This window comes from Podarcis liolepis (genome assembly GCF_965112155.1).
Source record: "Podarcis liolepis genome assembly, chromosome: 11".
Lineage (NCBI taxonomy): Eukaryota > Metazoa > Chordata > Lepidosauria > Squamata > Lacertidae > Podarcis > Podarcis liolepis.
Window position 1 is genome coordinate 34,662,773 of NC_139565.1, and position 15,698 is coordinate 34,678,470.

General features: G+C 43.3%; 1 protein-coding gene across 5 annotated transcripts in view; it reads right to left on the reverse strand.

The window, feature by feature from the left end:
* The window catches only part of RASGRF2 (Ras protein specific guanine nucleotide releasing factor 2), a 93,950-nt gene extending 83,862 nt beyond the window's left edge, over window positions 1-10,088 (reverse strand). The window contains exon 1 of one of the 5 annotated variants that reach the window (XR_014517056.1): window positions 3,736-6,002. Coding sequence is in view for 3 of the 5 variants with exons in the window: in XM_083465183.1 (XP_083321309.1) it covers window positions 3,736-4,020 (285 nt within the window). In the remaining 2 variants the exon portion in view is untranslated. Of the gene's footprint in view, window positions 1-3,330; window positions 3,358-3,735; window positions 6,003-9,195 lie in introns of those variants that run through there. The other 4 variants (XM_083465185.1, XM_083465183.1, XM_083465182.1 and 1 more) reach the window with 4 other exon arrangements.
* Between the last annotated feature and the right edge of the window lie 5,610 nt (window positions 10,089-15,698).

The window sequence follows — 15,698 nt, forward strand, 5'->3', positions numbered from 1 at the left end:
ATAAACTTTTGTGGACTACAGTCAAATGTGTGAATTATTACTTAATGTTTATTACATTTATATCCCACCTTTCGTCCAAGGAGCTCAAGGAAGCATAGCATGGTTCTCCCCTGTTCATTTTATCCTCACATCAACCCTGTGAGGTGGGTTTGGATGAAAGGCAGTGACAAGCCCAATGTTGCAGCCAATGTATGGGCCAATGAGGACCCTCCATGGATCCAGACAGCCTGGTTATTGTGCAAGCATCCTAATCTGTGATACGCACAAGATGCAGAAGCAGAACCACAGCAAAAGTCAGTAGACTGCTTTTGGTGCAGCACAATGCCATGAATTGTGGTTTCAAACCAGTATAGGGACTGTTCCAAATCCTACATAATCCTAGAATGCAGCATGGAGACAAAGAGTTAGTCTCCAAAGCTGTAATCCTATGCACACTTAAATGTAAGCAAGCTCCACCAGCCTTACTGGACTTATATCTGGGTAAACCAGCATAAAACTGCCTGGCAGGACTAGTTATATAGAAATGCATTCCATTTTAATCCATGGGACTTATTTCTAATGAATCACGATTCAGATTAAGATGTTGAACAAATTTATCCTTTAGTAATGTTTCGGGACTACCTTATTTCCTAAGCAAAAGCAGAACACATTAAGAGCATGTAAAAGGTTTGTTCTGTCTGAGAAAGAAGGAAAGCCATCTCCCTTTCTGCACTGGCTGTCCCAATGTGCAAGCATTAACACCTAAAATTAGATATAATTTTACTTGTGGGTGTAGACTGGCAGCTCACAAAAATGAAGTATGCACTAACAAAGGATTTATTATTTTTTTGTTAGATCCTGCTAGCTGAATCTGGAATCATTATGCCCAACACAGTTACAAAAGTAGAAGAACAAATACCCCAGTCCAAAGAACATTCACTTGAAGGTCCACTTGATTTCAGTGGAACTTCCAATAAGTGTACTTAAACAATTGTTGCTTAATCACATGTCAACCCAGGTGAAATGCTTTACCAAGGTAGCTCTCCTAGAAGGATTTGTTTTTTCATTACTGTTTAAATTGATGGGAAGATTTTTGAAGCTGTTCAATATTTTATTCTTATCTTGTAAAAAGCAAAGAAGTCGAAAGCTTACATTTCAAGAAGGGTTTTTCTCTTGTTTGTTTGTTTTTGGAGAAAAGCACTTCCAAAGCGACTGACACCTGTTTGATTACAGAAGTCAGAAACAGGTGAGCCAATACCTACCAGGTGCAAATCTAACTCCTGATTGTAACAATGCAATAACAACAAGGCCAATAAATTCCAGAGGGATCTAGCAATGTTAGGCCGTTGAAGCAAATACAACAAAAAGAAGCAACTTTTGAAAATTCTTTTTAACATTATTGTTATTATGTATTTATTTATGCCCTACTTTTACCCTGACAGGGACTCAAGATGGCTTACAGATAAAATAAGAACAGCTTTACCAAAACTCTGTAAACAGTATCGTTTAGTCTACATCCAATGCGTTCCCACCACTGGTTTGGGTCATGTGGTGTATACACGACATTAGCCACAATTCATATCTAACCTGCTGTTTCTTATGAAAGACTGCATTTTGATGTGTTTTCCCCCACCCCCAAACCAACTTCAGTCCAAACTGTGAAAAGGAAAGACCTAGCTGCTGTTTAAGCCAATAATGTGTACACAGCCTAAGAAGCCTGGATCAAATATCTGTTCCATTAGTACTGCCTCTTCATATTATTTTGCAACACATATCACACGTATCTGGGTAATATAATTTGTCCTCATTTTGTACGTTTATCAAGAAAGGAGTCCATAGCAATTTACAACATAATTCAGTAACCAAGTTCCACAACTCAACTTTACAGAGCCATCTGTAGGTCTAGAATATCCCTGTTTCCAGATACCAATTGAAAAAAATACATTTGCACATCCATTATTGAACTTTAAGACTACCGATTCTATCTCCAAATGTCTAGAAACTAAAACCAGTGCTAATCCCTGACTTTCTTGTGTCTCCTATCCTACTGTAATGACTAGAATCTTCGAATCCTTGTATTCAGATGCTGTACTGCCTCTCCTAAGCTCAAGTCTTTGGGTCTATATATGATTGTGTAAACAGCTGGAGAATTTGGAACTTCAGTTCACATATACAATTTATATTAGAGTTATGTTTAAAGAAACTAAAGTAAAACAAGTTTTACTTGCAATTTGTACCAAATTAAACCCATTTAGTTTAGCTTATGAGTAGATTTTATAAGTTAGCATATAAACGGTTTTGTTAAAAAAAAAAAAAGCTCGTTTTACTGGGCCTTTTGTTTTATTCAGAATTAAGGTGCTCAGAAGCACCAGAACTAGCTGTTGCCAAGCCATAAACTGAATATTTAAAGGTTTATATATTCCAACCACCATATTTCATAAAATCTCTCTCTAAGCAATCAAGAAAACCCAGCTTGTTTAGGATAATTCCAGACGGTGTGTTTTTTTCCAAGTGGGTACCACTGGCTATATTTGCTCATAATCAACAGCAAAAAATCATATATAAGGCACAATACTTTATACTGTAAGAACAAAACAGGATAGTATTTCAAATCCTTTCTAATGTATATGGAGGTATGCTTGCTGAACTTCTAATCACCACTTCCCCCTGTCCTGTAGTGTTGAATTTTTGCTCTCTCAAGGAGAAATACTAGCGAGAAAAAATATTAGAAGTAATGAACCCATCAGTAGCACTGTGGCTTCGTGCAAATTCTCCAAAGCAGCTAAGGATGGGTATAGTTACTATTCCTTGATATCTTAAGTCTAGGAACTCATCTGAGCAGCATCTGGGTCTGTTTTTATTCAAGACTCTGCCCTAGAAAGGTACCAATAGCAAAAATAATAAACAAGATGGTTCAAAATACGTTTGGAGTGTACTGAACTGCAGCTTGTCCACAGACATCTATGATGGCAGAAGGGCAGGGTTGGAGCAGCTCAACCATACAGGTAGACTACTGTAATTAGCTAAGTGGAGCAACATACTATCCCTCATGCCAGCTCCCCCTTATTACACCTAGAGCCGAACAATTACTGAAAATGCATTCCTATTGCATACAGGGTCGAAATTCCCCCATGCCACTCAAACCTGGGGAAGGGCTGGCAAGTGCAATTTCCACTTAGTCGGAAGCCCAAAATCTTGTAGAAATTGACCACCTCTTTAAAAAAGAAGGCAAAATGGCAACATCGTGTTGGTGACGGCTGGATTGCCGACACCACAGACGAAGTTACCCACACAAAACCCATCCCGTCCCTTATTACACACCCAGGACGATGTGCAGAATGGCATCCTCACCTGTATCCCCATAGGACACACACACAAGAGGCAAAGGGGATGGCGCACACTAGCCCTATCCTAGGGACCTCGGAACTTGCACGCTTTGGGGACCAGCGGCTTGCAAAGCGGGCAGCCCCACGGAGGTCTCCCTCCCTCCTCTCCACACGCTTCATCGACGGACACCGGCCCGTGCAGAACTTCCGCTACAGCGTGCCGTCCATAGCCGACTCAGCCTCAGCTTGCCCCATTCAGTGCCCTTCCCGGGGTCCAGGCAACCCCCAGCCCCCCCTGCCCGGAGGAGCCGCTACCTTTGGCGACGCTCTGAAAGGCGACGCCGGAGAGAAAAGCGCGCGAAGGAAGCCGAAGGTGTGGGAGCGGAGGGCGCCCCATCGGACGGGGCTCGGGCGGGGCAAGGGCAGCTACCTGCTTGTCCAGCGCGGCCTCCTTGGCGCTGACGGCGGAGGCGCCCTTGGGGGCCGGCGCCCTCTCGCAGGTGCAGCCTTCCAGCATGTACATGCCGGCGGGCCGGGCGCTCTGCTCGCTCTCGAAGTAGAAGAGCACGTTCTGGTAGAGCGCGAACCACTTGTCGTGCCAGCGGCTCGTCTCCGCCGTCTTCTTGCTCAGGTAGCCGCGCTTGGTGCCCTCCTTGCGAGCCAGCACCGCCAGGTACAGGGCGTGCCCCTCGTTGTAGCGCACGCTCTTCTGCATGTTGCCTCCACCCGCCGCCGGGTCCCGGGCGCCTCCTGATCAACCTTCCCCTCAGAGTGAGCCCGGCGTCGAGCAGCAGCCCAAGCGTCTCATGGTGAGCGCGGCTTCTCTCGACGGCCGAGGCGGGGCGGGGCAAGCCGAGCCAGCCACGCTCCGTCGTGGCGCGCCAATGAGGACCCTCGCGCCGGCGCTGCTGCTGTGGCGGCTGCTGCTTCAGGTGGTGCAGCCACCGCCGCCGCCTTCCCGGGCGCTATTGCTCCTCCACTTCGACCCTGAGCTGCCGCCTCTTCCTCGGTCTGTCCCTGGGCTTCCTGCGCATCCCTCGCTGCTGGCGAAGGACTCTCCCTCACGCGCCTTTCGCCCAGGGGAAAAAAAGTTCTGCCAGGCGCGCTTTTTCGCGGGCTTCTTCCCAGCACGAGCTGGCTCCCCGGCTCCTTCTTGCTCCTCTTCCTGCTGCTCTTTCAGGTCCCCCCCTCCCCGCCCCAAACTCCGGCAGGAGCCAGAAGGGGAAATATCACGTGGGAGATCAGCTGTAATCGGCTTTGAGACCAATTTAAAGAGCAAAGTCGCCGCCGCTGCCGCTGCCAGAGCGCACGACCCCTCCCTGGGACGGCGCGCGCTTCCGCCTCGCTCCCTCTCGCTGCGCGAACGGAGCTGAGCTCCCGCTCTCTCTCTCTCCTCCCCCACCGCCTCCAGGGGGTTTATCTCCAGCCAGTCGAGCTGGCCGAAGGGAGCGTGAAAAAAGGAAACCGAGAGGAGTAAGACAGGCACAGATTTCCACGGCTGGAGAGAGGGAGACTGCAGCGTCCACGACGCTGATATAGCCGCGAAACAAACAAACACAAAATAACGCTGGGCGAAGTTAAGTGGACGGCTCAGGGCGCTCCTAGGCTCTCCAGCGTTGCTTTCTAGACGGAGAGATTAGCATGGAGCGATCATAAAATGCCTTCAGATACTCGCAGGGCACGCGGCAGGGCTTAGCAAACGTTCAGCTCCAGAACCCCTTTCGAGTGCCAAGGTTCAGGCCTGGTGTCGAGCATGCAAATAATAATATTTTCCACCCCCAGCTCATAAAGGCCGTCTACTTTTCCTTCTTAACAGGAGTCCTTTGTTTTAGAATTGACATCACTATGTAGTAGCTGGAAGTGGTCGCCAGGGAATTTGGGACAAGGTGTTTCCAGTGCGCTGATGACACCCAGCTCCGTTTCTCCTTGTCATCTGAGTAAGATGAAAGAGTGCAGAGGCCTGGAACATAGCAAGCTGCCTTCCTTATTCAGAGTCAGTGGCTTAGCATTGCTTGCACGGACAGGCTTGCAGCTCTCCAGGGATTTAGGCAGGAATCTTTCCCTGCCTTACCTGGGGACACCAGGAATTGAACATGGGACCTTTTGCATGCAAAGTATGTTTTTCAGTGCTGAGTTACATCCCTTCAAGTGGCTGGAGGCAATAAGGGACAAACAACAACCTAGGCACTGCCTGCTGATATTTGCAGTGTTGAGCGAAGTCTGAAATAGCATCCTGCTTGTAGAACAAACTGCCCTTGGAGGTTCAGCTGACACTAACATTATTTAGCTTTAGATGCCAGCAAAATACCTGCATTTTTCTTCAATCCTTTTAACAATGAGGATCTCGTCTGTATGTGAGGAAATTGGCAGATTGCTGATATTTTACTGTGTTTTATGTTTATTGTTCAAAGTATTTATTGTTGTAACCCACCCTGGTGTCTTGTGATGAAGGGCAGGGTACAAGTTTTTAAAATAAATATAGGGCAGGCACAAATTAAACAACTGAAGCTATTTTTCCTGGCTTGGAAATGTAGTAGCAGGAGAAGCTTCTGGCTGGCATCCAGTGTTTTCAAGCTTGTTACGCAGTTGTTGAAAACACTAGAGCCCTGCCAGAAAAAAGGGCAGCCTTTCTGTGCCCACACACAGTTTGGAAGGATAAGAAGTCAAGGCGTAACTTTCAGGTAGGCGTTAACCTCTTGACCGCTATTCGTATAGTTCCTTTCCTCAACTCTGCTAGTAGCCAGAAAGGGAAGTTAAACATTACAGTAAGAAATTTATTATGAATACCGTATTTTTTGCACCATAACACTCACTTTTTTCCTCCTAGAAAGTAAGGGGAAATGTCTGTGCGTGTTATGGAGCGAATGCCTGCGGGTGGCGGGGGGGGGGTGTCTGCTGCAGTCGTGAGCAGAGGATCCATGGTTCCCCTTCCTTCTCTCCTCCATAGTTACAAAGCATGGATCCACATGGATCCTCAGGATTTTTGCATTGGTCTACTCCAAACTCACTGTCAGATTACATGTCTGTGGCCACAGCATGAACCACAAAAATCATATATCCACTATTTCGTTTAGAATATTTTTTTTCTTGTTTTCCTCCTCTAAAAACTACGTGCGTGTTATGGTCCGGTGCGTGTTATAGAGCGAAAAATACGGTATGCTTTCCCCACACTCACACTCCCCTACCCCTGCTTCTCAGGATGTTTGTATTAGTTCCTTTTCCACCTAAACACAACATCATCTAAACACAACACATTTTCTACATAAACACAAAAGCTTAGATGCCTGTGTTCTTCTAAATTTAAATATGAGCTGCTTGATTAAAGAAATATCAGTCTATTGGCCCATAAGTTTAAGACTAAAACCCTATTACTTTAGTCATTTACTTCAGACACTTGCTCATAGGTATGTCTCATTTACTTTTGGGTAGACAGGATTGTACCGTTAATCGCTTTATTAATTCATCAATTAGATTTGTATGTGCATAAAGCCAAGTCCTGTTATGAAGAATAACATGCTTGCTTTGTTTCCAGCCATTTTAATAGAATATTAAGGAAATCCATTCTGCAGTGATTTGGACGTTTTTATCATTCCCCTAGAGTGATTTATAGTGCTCAGATGAACTTGATCCTGGTGAGATTTTTAAAAAGTAACCATCCTCTACTATTTATACAAAAGCAGGTTATTGCAATTATTAATTTGCTTTGAGCAGCCAGATGAGCTAAAAATCAAACCCAGTGAAAGTAAGGCTGACATATTCTTGCTGCAATAGCAGCTCAGCTGCAAGGTCACTCAAACTTGCAAGATATCTCCCACAAAATCAAACAAATTGGCAAAATCCGAATTGACCAGCTGTTCCAGCTGTTTGCCATTAGAATCTCTGCAGCATTGACATCCCTCTGCACTAATCACCATAAAGGATTGCCAGCTACAATAAAACCATAGCTGCATTTTAAAAGTAAACAGGATATACCAACTGAGTTATAACAACAGGTTTCTATTAATTTAATTCTTTTTCTGTATACACAATTTTATAATTTCACATTTGTGAATCTTCTTTTTCAGCTTAACATATCACAAAACCCTCTCTGTAAAATCTCTCACAGTAGTTCAGTCAATTGTGTATGTGGATGGGGGCACAATAACGATAAGATGGCTTATGTTGGGATATAATGACCATGTAGTCCAAATACTTAAAATCTTATTTTATGAGTGTTTTCCAGCTATTTTTTAAAAAAAGTTATTGCAAAGTGGTGCATTTCCTAATGATACAAATTTCAAAAAAACAACAACAACCTGGTATTCAAAATATTTTTTACAGTAAAAAGGGGTAAAAATTAATCAGCATGTTAAGCATAAAGATTTTCTCGTACACTGAAATTGCTGTAAAACCATGCTTAATGTACTCCCACTCTATGCCTAAGTGTCCTGATCCAGCCAGGATGGTGCACAAGGAGCTTCCTTTGTCCTTTTTGAACTAGAAGATGCATGTGCATGTAGATGCCAGTGTCACATTTCCACTACAAAACTGTAGTGTTTTAGTAATTAGTTTGTGGTAGCTACAGACATTTCCCGTTCCCACCTTAATTTTGGTTTGCTATGAAATTGCACTTAGAGGCTACATGTAGTATTTATTTGTTGTTGTTTAGTCGTGTCCGACTCTTTGTGACCCCATGGACCAGAGCACGCCAGGCACTCCTGTCTTCCACTGCCTCCCGCAGTTTGGTCAAACTCATGCTGGTAGCTTCGAGAACACTATCCAACCATCTCGTCCTCTATCGTCCCCTTCTCCTTGTGCCCTCAATCTCTCCCAACATCAGGGTGTTTTCCAGGGAGTTTTCTCTTATGAGATGGCCAAAGTATTGGAGCCTCAGCTTCACAATCTGTCCTTCCAGTGAGCACTCAGGGCTGGTTTCCTTCAGAATGGATAGGTTTGATCTTCTTGCAGTCCATGGGACTCTCAAGAGTCTCCTCCAGCACCATAATTCAAAAGCATCAATTCTTCGGTGATCAGCCTTCTTTATGGTCCAGCTCTCACTTCTATGTAGTATTTATTCTTGTATCCTATACAGTGGTACCTTGGGTTACAGATGCTTCAGGTTACAGATGCTTCAGGTTACAGACTCCACTAACCCAGAAATAGTACCTCAGGTTAAGAACTTTACTTCAGGATGAGAACAGAAATTGTGTGGCGCAGTGGCAGCAGGAGGCCCCATTAGCTAAAGTGGTACCTCAGGTTAAGAACAGTTTCAGAACAGACCTCCAGAATGAATTAAGTTCTTAACCCAAGGTACCACTGTATTTCCAGTAAATACAGTTCATTTCCAGTTCATAGATTTCCAGTTCATAGATCCATTACTTGCAGGTGAATTCTACTCCTGTTTTACGAGCATAATATGTTGTATTGACTCTTACATGACCCTGAAAAGTGCTGATGAGCCTGCCTTGTGCTTTTTTTGTAGAACTGAAAGGCACCTCAGAGGTCAACTAGTACAGCCGCCTCCAGATGCAGGAAACCCTGTATCTACTTAAAAATGTCTAACGAAGGACTTTTCTTCATTGGAAAATTTTAAGCAGAGATTAGGTCACTATCTGTCATGGATACCTTAGTTGAGATTCCTGCATTGCAGGGGGTAGGACTACATGGCCCTTGGGGTCCCTTCCAACTCTACAATTCTATGAAATGATACTCTTATCTTCTAATAAAGTCTGTTCCATTGTTGAACAGCTTGTACCACCAGGGCATTCTTCCCAATGTTTTGTCAAAATGCCCTTCCTTCTGATATTTCAATTTGAACCCAATAGTCGGGAGTCCTACTTTGGAGCAACAGGTCCATATATTTGTGACAGCCCTTTAGATATTTGAAGATGGCTATCATATATTAACTTACCCAACTCCTGGGTAGCTTCCTATGTTCCTATCTTCATCAATAGGCACATCAAAGGTCTTGCCATTGTGTGTTTCCCAAAGAACATTTGGGAAGAAAGTTCAGATTCACGCTCCATGATGGAAAAGATACTGGTACATCATGATGGAGATTGCATAATTCTTAGAACACCCAGATAATTCTCCAACATGAGTCAACTGAGATGTTCTGATAGGAGAACTCAACAAGCAAAATGTTTGGCATTGCTAAATGTATCAAAAGGAACTTGGTAACTATGGCAACAAAATTAGCACTAAAGCAACATGTTATATCAGGGTGGAATTTCACCACTAATAGTTTATATTCAGCTTGAATGTTGCCCAAGAGCAGACATTCAAAGCATCTGGATCACTAAGAAATAGTGTTCAAAAATTTAGAAAGGCTCTCTTTAGCACTATACTCTGAAACCATGTTCTAGGCAATTTTACTTCATTGGAAAGGAAAAGCGCACAGACCTGCTGTCAACTGATACAGCCGGCGTTATACAGAAAAGGCAAGAAAGCGTTGTAGATGCATTGCCGATGCACAACACCCTGTGAGACAAATACAGATGAATTCTGTTAGAAAGCCTGAAAACAGCTGCTACAGAAGTTTGAAAATCATTTCAATAGAAACAGGGTTCATAAACCAGATGTAGCTATCATTCCCTATAGTCCCCTGAATATAAACATTTAATCTGTTATGCAGTTCAGAACCTCTCCAAAATATAGTAGGGAACTATTTTCCACTGGCTTATATGGCTTGTGGAAGTTTATGTATTTTCCTAGTATAATCCACTTCAAACTAACCCTATTTTAAGCTTAAGTGTGATTTCACTGAGAGGCAGTCAACTAAATAATTGGTGAATAATAATTGATCGTAAAGATCTCTGGAAGGCTTTACTTTAGATAAGAATATAGGATCAATACAATTCTGGATTTAATTCAAAACTACTATATTGATATATTTTCTATGTACTATTGTATTTGAAATCCTATTGAGTGTCCTTGAATGGTAGTGCTAATAGTAGTACTACTGCTATTCCTTGACTTTTAAAGTTTTACTTAAAAAAAGAAACACCACCATTAAGATTACTTCACAAAGTGAGATTGTGGCTTCGTTCTCATGTAACACTAAATCATAGTTTGAACTGGGGAAACACTCTGGTCTCTACTATCTTGTGGGGAGAAAGGTCACTGGCAGGTTGCATCCCCTGCCTTCTAGGATGAACATCTTGTCAAAAAGAAGACCAACCTAGCCCTACACATCTGCCAGAGGATGAGAATGAGGAGCTGCAGGTAGCTCACTTCCCCCACCCCCTGCCACATTTCGCTCCAACTACCACTTGCCCTTGGGCTTCAGGAGTGAGAGGAAGCCTTTGCCACTACACAGAGGAACAAGGATTGCTGGGTCAGTTTCAGCACCTCTATACAGTGGTATCTCTGTTACGTACTTAATTCATTCCAGAGGTCTGTTCTTAACCTGAAACTGTTCTTAAGCTGGAGCACCACTTTAGCTAATGGGGCCTCCCGCTGCTGCCGCAGTGCAATTTCTGTTCTCATCCTGAAGCAAAGTTCTTAACATGAGGTACTATTTCTGGGTTAGGGGAGACTGTAACCTAAAGTGTATATAACCCGAGGTACCACTGTACAAGCAAGACAAGCAGCAAGTTCCACATGGATATAAATGCCTTTATTATTATTTTTTGCAGTTTATGATTTTGTTCTGGCATTGTCAAACTGATCTCCCTCCTGCACCATTCACCTCAACCCCCTTTTTCTTGTGTCTTCACTTTCTAGTTTATAAGCCTCAGGGCAGTGCCTGTCTATGTTTTTTCTTTTTGACGTGAGCTGCTTAGGGAGACAATCTTTGCCTGGAATGCAAGATAGTAAATAAACAGCTTAGTGTTACGTATTGTTGCACGCTACCCCACTCTCTGAGCAGTGTGAGATTCCAGAGTTCCAGGCACTTACTCAGGGTTCATGTTTCCTTCAGAATGAGGTACAGTGGACTGTCATGTCTTTATGGCAAATGGTTTATTCACACATATATATACAATTTGAGTCTACGATGGAGGGGTTCACAGCATTAACACTCCAAGAAGGTACAGTGGTGCCTCGCAAGACGAAAAGAATCCGTTCTGTGATTCTCTTCGTCTAGCGGTTTTTTCGTCTTGCGAAGCAAGCCCATTGAAGGATTAGCGGATTAGTGCTATTAGCGGCTTTTAGCGGCTTATCTGCTGATTGGATCAGCTGATAAGCGGCTTAGCGGCTTAGAAAAGGGGGGGAGGGGGGGAAAAAGCAGGAACTCGCAAGACATTGTGGTCTTGCGAAGCAAGCCCATAGGAAATTCGTTTTGCGAAGCACCTCCAAAACGGAAAACTCTTTCGTCTAGCGAGTTTTCCGTCTTGCGAGGCATTTGTCTTGCGGGGCACCACTGTATTGCTTCCCCATAGTCACAGCCTTGTATGCAAGCAGAAATCAGGCATTCCTCTACCTGGCAGGCTTCAGCCTTCTTCCTCCAGCTTCTAGCTTAAACACACAACTTAGCTCTGACCTTTGTCTTTTCTAACTAACTATCATCAAGTTGAGGAAGGGGGGCCTACTTGTTTGCCGCTAGGCCTTAGCTACTGGCAAAGCTGTAGCAAAGGATTGTGGAAGGATTTGCTTCCATTTTCAGTTAACCATGGTTTGTTATGCTTGAGCCTTGACAAATTGTGGTTAGCTTTAACTATGGTTTGTTAATAAGCAAGCTTCAAATCATAATTCTGGCTTATTTGCATAAACCGGGAATGGGGTGTCATGGGCCAGGAGTCAGCTTGGCCTGTGGAACAGCAGCCTGAAGGGGAAGAAGTCGGAGCGACTCCACCTGCAGCTGATCAGCCTTCAAGGACACAGAGAAGATGACACTGATGAGAACCATCTTGCTTCAGCCATCTTAAGCAGAGCTTCCAACAGTAGATGCTGGTAAGAATGCTTGTAGTTCCTGGCCCTACCTTGGTGTTTCCTGCTTGTTTTGGCCACCTGATCATCAGATTCCCTGACCCCTGGTCTGTTTGACCACATGGATTGCAGTTTACTCGACCCTAGGACTGGACCCAACTTCGGATGCTGACTCTGCGTTCAGGCAAGTACACATCAGAGAGTCTTATGGCTGGCTGGCCTCCCACTCCACTAAGCTCTGCATGTTTTTGCTCAGCAATGAGACTACGGTAGTGGGGACCCCAGGCTTCTGTTTCTGACCCCTGGGACTCCCCCCAGCTCATAACTTCTTCCTTGCCATGCTCCATAGCAAACCTGTTTGGGACCCTCCTTCGTGCTTTTGCCTGGCTGGAATGCATCCTTGAACCCTGACAATGCTACTTGCTAGAGGGATAGATAACCTATTGTACAATGATAAAAGTTCACATCAACTTTTCCGCTCACCTTTGCCTCTGGCCTGGTCTAGCAACAGCACATGACCCCAAGAAGGCTCTTGGGCTGGAAAGGGTTCTCTTCACTTGACATAAACTATAGTTAGCAGTAATTGCACTTCTGTGTCTGTGAACTGCACGGTGTTTCTGGAATTGGGCAGTGTTTATCCAGAAGGGATGATTTCTTCAGAGAAATTTTGACCAATTCACATAGTTCTAGTTTCTTTGTTTTAAATGGGCATTATTAGAGTTCTACAGTGTTCATTGTTTTCTTTCTTAAAAGATACCCCATGGTGCTCAGTCAGGATTGTAAAATGTTACAGTTATTATCACTTACTACTGTAATTATTTTGTATGATGAAGCTTTCCCATCCTGCAAAGCTGAGCAAGTGTTCTACCCAAGGGTATGTCTTTATGTTTCTCTGTTATTCATCTGTAATGCAAGTTGACAAGCACTATAACTGAGAGGAAGGAAAATGAGGGGTCTGGATTAAAGGTTGCTATTATGTAGAAAGAGGTTGCACTGGAAAAATCTCAATAGAAGACCCAGGAATCCTTTTATCAGGGCTATTTTTGATCTTTTAAAAATGGAAACATTACTCAAGATTAATTTATTTCTAAATTATAAACGTGTGTGTGTGTTCCTGGAAGAAACACCCTGTCACCCTGGATTCAACTCTTGTCATGTTCTTAGAAGTTATTACATGACTAATGCTAAAATGTGGATGTGCATTTCCACTGAAAGCAATACAGTGTGGACAGCTGGAATTGAGTTTCCTGTAATGCTAAACTTAGGTGGTTTAATGCTAATCAGTTTGGACGTGAAACAGAGCCACCCCAAAAATAAGATTGTGGTTTCTGTATACATGTCTCCCTCCCTAGGAACTCAGAAGTATATTAGTTTATAAATTAAAAGAAAAATAAATGCTTAACCTTCCCTACATCAAAGCAGGGCAACAAAGTCATATCCTGAGTAGCTTATTTCTTATGGAAATTGATGGAAAACATTCTTAAAGCTAGAATGATTAAACATATAGAAAAGAAACCCTGTTGAACATTAGGAGACTAACTAACTACCAGTGAGTTGAGGGAGTGGGACTTACACATTTTGTGTCTGGCACAGAACCTAATTTCCTTTGTTACCTTATTGACCCATATTTAGAGGGTCATTATAAAAAAAGCTTGTCTGGTTATTCCAACAATCTGAATCTCTCCTTAGACTTCAACGCTTGCTGGATCCAGGAATTGAAAGGGTCAAATGTGCCTGCAACCTTGATTTATATAAATGCATTATGTTACTGGCAGGTCCCCCCATCCCCTTTCGAAATAATCCTTAGCAAGAAATTTGCATCTTTTCATCTCTTCTGGACATTATATTGATTTTACATTGACAACCCAAATACCCATTTCACCATCTTGTTAATACATGTTCTAATAATGGATTAGGATTCCAGTCTGGTTTGTACTACTGAGAGCTCTCAGTGCTCAATGTGGAAAGATTTTCTCTCTCCCAGTTGTGTTTGCCTATGTTTTCAGAGCAGCATCAATGCATATCTGATGGTCAGGAGGGAACTATTGTATTCAGTAGCAGGGATGGAAAACCCCAGTCCCAGGATCCAAATGCAACCCTCCCCACATCAACCTGAATAGCTCAATTGGTTAGAGCGTGGTGCTGATAATGCCATGGTTGCAGGCTCAGTCCCCATATGGGACAGCTGCATATTTTTGCATTGCAGGGGGCTAGATCAGATGATCTTCAGGGTGCCTTCCAACTCTAAAATTCTATGGAATTCCTTGGGACTCCCTCCATGCCCACTCTCATGTTTTTGCCTGGCTGGAATGTGTCCTGGAACTCTGATAATGAGTCTTGTATGCCTAAGATAGAGGTAAGATATGTGAGTGTGAGGAAACTAGCCTAACTCTACAAAGTTAAGATTTGTGCTTGTTGGTCCACCTACTTTTCCCTCTGACCCTGCCACCATTGCCATGTGGCCCCAGAAAGATTGTCCAAAGGGAAATGTGTCCTTGGAGTGAATCAGGTTGTCTAGCCTGGTCTATATAAAGTCTATCTCCCTCTCCAGGGTCCCTTACATACCAATAGCAACAACAACTCAAGTCTGCAAAGGGATGTAATAGCAGAGGGTTCCTGTTGATTACTGGATTACAACATTTTACTAGAGGTTGAGTGGTGTTATGTTATAAACAATTAGTGTAAAGAATTCCTCACAAATTCTATTAGCAATCTCCACAATTTTTAATTTGGGTATATTTTCCACTTAGCCTGGACTTCTGCAAAAAGTTTTAGCACAGGAAGGAAAATGAACTCTAAAATGTCACTACTGGTGCTTAAGCAAAAGGTTTTTTCTGAAAAAAACAAACATTTTTAAGATAAGATATAAGAATCCCAGATTTCAGAACATGCTCAATTTTAAGCTTACCTATTGAAACTTTATTAAGAGCACTGTGGTCCAATGCATCTAAATGCTATTATGATAGAAAACAAGTTACATTAAGGTCATCTTCAGAATTGCTGGAGTAATATTATTGAGAGCCAGTGTGGTGTAGTGGTTAAGAGTGGTAGTCTCGTAATCTGGGGAACCGGGTTCGCGTCTCCGCTCCTCCACATGCAGCTGCTGGGTGACCTTGGGCCAGTCACACTTCTCTGAAGTCTCTCAGCCCCACTCACCTCACAGAGTGTTTGTTGTGGGGGAGGAAGGGAAAGGAGAATGTAAGCCGCTTTGAGACTCCTGAAGGGGAGTGAAAGGTGGGATATCAAATCCAAACTCTTCTTCTTCTTCTTCTTCTTCTTCTAATAGTTCACTCCTGTTTATCAGTGCTCCACAGCGAAGGGAAAAGGCTTGCTTCCAAGTTAGTGTGTTTAGGATTGCAATCTGAGTTAGGAAAAGAAGTTTCTATCACCAATTTATGCTTACCATAAATTGGTGTTGGCAAATATATCTTGAACCAGCACTCACAAATTGCAAGGCATTAAACATGACTGGTGTCACAGATTTGGGAGCCTGTGTGCCATAGCCTTAGGGAGCCTAATTGACCACTTAGAGAGCAGCAAGGAACA